This window comes from Raphanus sativus, unplaced genomic scaffold, assembly GCF_000801105.2.
Source record: "Raphanus sativus cultivar WK10039 unplaced genomic scaffold, ASM80110v3 Scaffold4328, whole genome shotgun sequence".
In the NCBI taxonomy this organism is placed as follows: Eukaryota; Viridiplantae; Streptophyta; class Magnoliopsida; order Brassicales; family Brassicaceae; genus Raphanus; species Raphanus sativus.
Genome location: NW_026619630.1, coordinates 1 through 7511, shown reverse-complemented (window position 1 = coordinate 7511; position 7511 = coordinate 1). Strand labels below are relative to the sequence as shown.

The window sequence follows — 7511 nt, the reverse complement described above, 5'->3', positions numbered from 1 at the left end:
CCCTTAGATTCTTAAAATCCTTGAACTAGAACATTTTCATAATTTTTTTATATATTTAAAATTATTTATGTTAAATCTCTTGACTTATAAAAACAACCAACTCTACAAAAAATTATATTCCCACTAATCCCTCTTCAATTTGGTTTAGTTGACTGATTTTAAAATTAAATCTATTTTATAAAACTCATCCATATAAGCCATTAAATTGATTTTTATTTTCAAATCCAAACAAAAAATAATTTTACTTTTCATATAGATGCACCTAGCCCTGGTTATTCGGATATCCATTGGCATTTGGATCAGAATTTATGTATTTTAGTTATATTTTATAACATCTCCTAAATTTCATTCTAGTAAATTTACTAGTGTAAATCGGGTTCGGATGTAATACATATGTTTCAGGTCGGTTTTGTATCATATCATATCATAGAACTTATAAAATATATTAATTTGGACACTTATTTCGGAATTTTTTGGGTTTTCTGGTCGGATTTGGATATATTTTGTAACACTTCACAAAGACCCATTCAAATTCAAATACTTATTACATTTCGATGTGGATTCGGATGACGGATTTTATGTTGGACCATCGATGGAGATAATGAAAGAAGAAGCCCAAAACTCCCTTAAAACAAAACCAGTTTACAATGTAACAACGTAAACATTGAAACCGGTTTGATTCGGTTCGACTTAAAAAGGAACGAAAACCGGTGTCTCGCGTCTTCTTTCCCAATATACATACAGTTTCTCTCTCCCTCCCCTCTTTACTCGAAAGTCGATGATTATTCTCCCCGCAAAACCCTCCCTCGTCGTCTCTCTCTGGGTTTAAGTTTAACCTCCGTCTCTCTCTCTCTCGCTTGATTCTCCACTTCTCTCTAATCACTGGAGAGGAGAAGATGAGTACAGTCGATAAAATGCTGATCAAGGGTATCAGAAGCTTCGACCCTGAAAATAAGAACGTCATCACTTTCTTCAGGCCTCTAACCCTAATCGTCGGTTCCAACGGCGCCGGAAAAACTGTAAAATCGCTTAACCCTCTCTCTTCACTCTCATTTCGTCTCTTTTTTTTTGATTGAAGAAAAATTGGGTGTGTGTTTCTGCAGACGATTATAGAGTGCTTGAAGGTTTCTTGTACTGGAGAGCTGCCTCCTAACGCGAGGTCTGGTCACAGCTTCATCCATGACCCTAAGGTTTGTTTACTTTCTTATCTGTGTGAAGTCTGCTTACTAGGTCTGTAGCTTGAATACTTTGATGAGTTACTTAGTGTAAGGTTGGCTACATTCTCTGCATGTTCAGTGTTTTGATTACTCCTTGAAGGTCTGGCTATGGACGCTGTTGATTCTGTTGTTGGCTCCTTGTAATTCTTTTGGGAGGTTTCATTGAAAAAGATGTTCTCTTTTAATGAATTACTTAGTGTAGTTTTAGCTACAGTCTCTGCATCTTTTAATATTTTGATTTCCCCTTGAAGGGCTATGTAGCTTGTTGATTCCACTTGGCTCCTTGTAAAAGTTTGGGAGATTTTAGTGAAATAATATCTTTTTTTTTTGGTTATATCTGTTGATAAGTTACTTAGTGTAAGGTTAGCTAGAATATCTACATCTTCAGTGTTTTTGAGTTTCCCTTGAAGGGCTATCTATGGAGGTTGTTCATTCCATTGGCTCCTTGTAAATTTTTGAGAGATTTTACTGGAAGAAGATGTTCTCTTTTGTTATCAGGTTGCTGGGGAAACGGAGACTAAAGCACAAATTAAGCTGCGGTTTAAGACAGCTGCAGGGAAGGATGTGGTGTGTATAAGGTCATTTCAGCTGACACAAAAGGCTTCAAAGATGGAGTACAAGGCCATTGAGAGTGTGCTTCAGACCATTAATCCTCACACTGGAGAGGTGGTTTCACCTGATTCTTCTTCATATTACTTTTTGATTTACTTCTTTTTATCCTCGTATTCTTTAGCTACCAAGTTGATGTGCTAGTGTTATACTGTCTAAGTTTCCTAAAGTGTTGTTTTTTCCCTTGCAATTAGAATTATTTGGTTACCTGTTTTTATGAAGACAATCAAACGCAGAGCATAACTAGAGTTTCTTCTATTGCTTTATCTTAGATGGCTCCATTCTGTGCATGTTATGTTCCATCAATATCATTTTTCTTTCTAATTTTCCTGTATACGTTATTCAATTGCAGAAAGTATGTCTCAGCTACAGATGCGCTGACATGGATAGGGAGATACCAGCTTTGATGGGTGTATCTAAAGCTATATTAGAAAACGTCATATTTGTGCACCAAGATGAGTCTAACTGGCCACTGCAAGATCCTTCTACTTTGAAAAAGAAGTTTGATGATATTTTCTCAGCCACCAGGTACTATTCTATGATCTGTACTATGCATATATTTTCTGGGACTTGTAGTGACCAGGAGAGGGTGACTATTGTTTCTTCTCCCTAGTATTGTTTGATTCCTGTTCTTATATTCTTTTTGTACTTGAGCTGTTTTTTGACTTAAATACCCAGACATCTAAGTGAGTCTTTAGAAGAGAACTATGTTATGGAGTTTGGCAACGAAGGAATTGTAAACTTACCTGTTATCATTTTTTTTTCACTTCCGTGTCGTATTTGATACATCTGCTGTAGAAGAAACCGCTTCCCAGAAACTGTAACATGTGTTTTAACATGAAACAGATACACAAAGGCGTTGGAGGTTATTAAGAAACTTCACAAAGATCAAGCTCAGGAGATAAAAACGTTTAAGTTGAAGTTGGAAAATCTGCAGACGTTGAAAGATGCTGCTTATAAGGCATGCTGGATATTAACTTGTTTGACATTAATTTTTGCTTTCAGTATCACTGTTCACTGATGCAGATTGTTTTAGACTAGTACTGTATACATGTGCTTAGATTCTGTGGGCTACTCTTATGACATGATACTTCCTCTGCAGCTTCGTGAGAGCATCACTCAAGATCAAGAAAGAACAGAGTCTTCAAAAGCTCAGATGTCGGAACTGGAAAACAGCATTCAGAAAGTGGATGCTGAAGTTCATAATAAGGAAATGATGTTAAAAGATCTGAGAAAGCTACAGGACCAAGTTTCAAGAAAAACAGCCGAAAGGAGCACCTTATTTAAGGAACAGCAGAGACAGTATGCAGCATTACCCGAGGAAAATGAAGGTTCTCTCTTTTACTATCATGATATTAATACCATTTATTTTTGCATCTCGCATTTTGTTATTTTGTCATATAAACGAAACCTGTTGATACTTGTCATATAATTGTTGTTCAGATACTATTGAAGAACTCAAAGAATGGAAAAGCAAGTTTGAAGAAAGGATTGCGCTTTTGGAGACCAAAATTCGAAAGATGGAGAGAGAGATGGATGACACACAAACTACAATTTCTTCTCTTCACAATGCAAAAACCAACTATATGCTGGAGATTAGCAAGCTACAAACAGAAGCTGAAGTAAATCTGACAAAGCTAAGACATACTAAAATCTTATGAGTTCTGTTCCATTGAGTTTAACCTTTTACCTTTTTAAACATAGGCTCATATGCTGCTGAAGGATGAAAGAGATACTTCCATCCAGAAAACTTTTTCCCATCACAATTTGGGAAATGTTCCTAGTACCCCTTTCAGTACTGAGGTAGTTTTGAATCTCACAAATCGAATAAAATCAAGACTGGGTGAATTTGAGATGGACTTGGTGGATAAGAAGGTACTCATCCTTTGTTTTCTCCAGAGTCATTTCTTTTGTATTTGACTTGCATCTGTTGACATCCTTAGACATTCTGAATGTCATCTCAGAAATCAAATGAGGCTGCTCTAAGTACGGCTTGGGATTGCTATATGGATGCTAATGACCGTTGGAAAAGCATCGAAGCTCAGAAACGAGCTAAAGATGATATCAAGGTGTGGTTCACCAATTGGAATTCTAGCCAAATCCTCCAGTTACGAGCCTAAATTCTAACACATTTTCTTTTGACGTTGACTTATGCAGACAGGCATATCAAAACGCATAGAAGAGAAAGAAATTGAGCGTGATTCATTTGAATTCGAAATATCCAATGTGGATGTTCAACAAATTGATGAACGAGAAAAACTTGTGGTATTGCGTTCGTTCCCTTGATCTGGACACATGATTTTGCCTTTATGAGTTTGCCTTTGCTATCTTTGCCTTATTTTGCCATCCTTTTTGTTTGCACAGCAAGTTGAGCTTGAGAGAAAGTCAAAACAAAATTCTGAAAGCGGATTTGAATCCAAAATAGAACAGAAACAGCATGAAATATACAGCATGGAGCATAAAATCAAGACTCTCAATCGAGAAAGAGACGTTATGGCTGGTGATGCTGAGGATAGAGTGAAATTGTCTTTGAAGAAGACGGAGCTGGAGAACCTCAAGAAGAAACACAAAAAGATGTGATCTCTCACTTACTAATGCTTTCCCGCAGCTTTCTTTTTACTTGTTCGCTATTTTGACTCTCTAATGATATTTCCCAGAATCGATGAGTGCAAGGATAAAATTCGAGGGGCGCTGAAGGGGAGATTGCCACTTGAGAAGGATATGAAGAAGGAAATAGTTCAAGCTCTAAGGTCGTGCTTTCACTTAATTTATTGCTTGTTGTGATTATGAATGAATCCTTAGAAATAATTGACGAGTTCTTGCTCAGGATCTGAAAAATGGTTGGCTACTACTACAGGTGCTCAAAATTTTCACATTTACAAATTTCTTTGTATTGTTTCCTCTTTGGTCAGGTCAGTTGAAAGGGAATATGGTGACCTGAGCTTAAAATCCCGAGAAGCAGAAAAGGAGGTGAACATGTGGCAGATGAAGATTCAAGAAGTAAACAATAGCCTATCCAAGCATCACAAGGATACAGAGTGTAAGCGTGGTGTATAATTACTAATAGATATTTATTCGTCAGTTTTCTTACTAGCGCCTTGAGTTGTTGATAAAATGATCTTGACAACTTTGTTACTTTTCACGCTGGCAATTGACTCTCTTTTTTACACTGTACATGAACTGACATATATAACACAGATAAGAAGTACATTATTGGCGGACAGTGAACTTTTTGATAATAATATCTATGCACTCAATCTGACTTCTATGTCATTTGTGCAGCAAGAAAGAGATACATTGAGTCCAAGCTTCAAGCTTTAAAACAGGAATCATTTACCATTGACGCTTATCCCAAATTGTTAGATTCGGCTAAGGACAAACGAGACTACCACAAAAGGTTTCTGGTTGAAAATTGCAGACTTTTTTTTAAATACCCCATTTCATGCTTTGCGTGATACCAAGATATTTATCTCTTTCATTCAAAGCGTAGTTCTGTTTTTGGTCTGTGTTTGCAGCAAATATAACATGGCAACTGGTATGCGCCAGATGTTTGAGCCATTTGAGCAGGTAGCCCGTGAACATCATTTTTGTCCTTGCTGCGAGCGCACTTTTTCAGCTCAAGAAGAGGACAACTTCGTTAAGAAGGTTACAAAATTTCCTCCTGTAGATTTTTCCTTTAAATTCATATTTTTTCATACTATTTATGCTTCTGAAATAACTGTTTGTATCTTGATTTGGTGAATTTCTTTTCAACTACAGCAAAGGGCTAAGGCTTCAACAACGGGGGATCATGTCAAAGCATTAGCAGCAGAGTCTTCAAACGCTGACTCTATCTTTCAGCAGCTGGATAACCTTCGCTCAGTTTTTGAAGAGTACACGAAACTAACTGATGAAATTATTCCTCTCGCCGAGAAATCTTTGCAAGAATTTACAGAAGAGCTGGAGCAGAAGTCCGAAGCCCTTGATGATGTAAGTTGGGGAGCTCTAGAAATTTCCTTGGATATAATTGATTTGCAGCAGCAAATTCAATTAGAGTCGGTAGAAATTTTGCTGTTTTCTGCTTGCTCTGTTTCCTCTCAGTCATGTTTGTGATGCAAATCAGCACTTTGCTCATATCTTCTCACAAGCTGGAAATCCTAATTTTTGTTCATATATTCTCACATCGTATATCATCAATGTTTTCAGGTATTGGCAATCTCAGCGCAGATAAAATCTGACAAAGACTCAATTGAAGCATTGGTGCAGCCCCTGGAAAATGCTGATAGGCTTTTCCAGGAAATCGCATCCTATCAGAAGCAAATTGAAGATCTCGAATACAAACTTGATTTCAGGGGTCATGGTGTTAAAACTATGCAAGAAATCCAATCAGAACTAAGTAGCCTCCAAAGCACCAAGTAAGTACCGTAAATTTAAGCAGGGTAAAACATTTTATTTTCTTTGGATATATCTTGGTTTAGCATGCACGAATTGCTCGATCCTTTCTTATATACCCATGAACAGGGATAAATTGCACGATGAGCTGCAGAAGTTAAGGGATGAACAGATTTACATGGAACGTGATATATCATGCCTCCAAGCCAGATGGCATGCACTTAGAGAGGAGAAGGCTAAGGCTGCCAATTTGTTACGTGACGTCACGAAGGCAGAAGAAGACCTAGAGCGTTTAGCCGAGGAGAAAAGTCAACTTGACCTAGACGTTAAGGTGCGTCTTGTGCGAGTTTTCTTTACATTGTTTTCCACTTGTCGTCTTTCCGTGTGTCACTTGTATGATTTTATCAGACTACATTGTTCATTGTGAATATGGAGGTTCTAATTTATTAAGTCCATGATCATTTGTGAATCATTTGTCGTTCTGATAAAATATGTTTCCTAGTAATAGAATGCAATGGGACAACCTTCGTTCTGTAACCTTGCTGCATATAGATATGTAGAGGATACGCCAAACAATGGGTAGCAATAACTTGCTCTCTAGTAGGTGGTAGTGTGCTTGTAAATGGTTCATTTTGTGTATTTTGAAAAGCTTCAAATATATGCATTGGTTGAAATGTGATCACGTTAAATGTAACACAATCTTCTTTTTATATATATTTTCAGCATTTGTCCGAGGCTGTGGGCCCTTTGTCCAAGGAAAAGGAGCAGTTACTGAGTGTTTACAATGATATGAAAGTTAAACGTAATCAAGAGTATGAAGAACTTGCTGAGAAAAAGAGAAACTACCAACAAGAAGTTGAGGCATTGCTGAAGGCCAATTCTAAGATTAATGAGTATGTTCTATTAACCAAAGATTAATTAATCATTATCACTTATCATACGCTTACAGCTGCTTCACCAGGTATCGTGAGCTGAAGAAAGGAGAGCGGTTAAATGATATTCAAGAAAAGCAGCGGGCAGCTGAATCCCAGCTTCAGAGCGCCGAATCTAGAAAGAATGAAATTGCAGCTGAACTGAGCAAAAGTAAAGACTTGATGGGGAATCAAGATCAACTGAGAAGAAATATAGAGGATAACTTGAACTACCGTACAACAAAAGCACAGGTCGAGGTGCTTACAGGCGAGATTGAATCACTGGAAGAGCAAATCTTGAATATTGGTGGGATACCCGCAGTTGAAGCTGAAATTTCAAAGATATTGCGGGAAAGAGAAAGACTTCTTTCAGAGGTACGCAGCTTCTTACATAATTATAACA

The 7511-nt window shown here is 37.3% G+C and overlaps 1 protein-coding gene across 1 annotated transcript; it reads left to right on the top strand.

The window, feature by feature from the left end:
- Positions 1-764: 764 nt before the first annotated feature.
- LOC130507326 (DNA repair protein RAD50-like) lies at positions 765-7483 on the top strand (the record flags this gene model as incomplete). The annotated part of the gene is given in 20 exon segments (XM_057002038.1): positions 765-1019; positions 1104-1190; positions 1716-1883; positions 2179-2354; positions 2673-2787; positions 2929-3157; positions 3270-3448; positions 3531-3701; positions 3791-3895; positions 3984-4091; positions 4191-4402; positions 4484-4576; positions 4739-4866; positions 5109-5223; positions 5342-5471; positions 5586-5795; positions 6012-6220; positions 6327-6528; positions 6921-7090; positions 7159-7483. Coding segments are annotated over 20 exon segments (3255 nt in total), but the record flags the coding sequence as incomplete, so codon positions are not given.
- Positions 7484-7511: the final 28 nt, after the last annotated feature.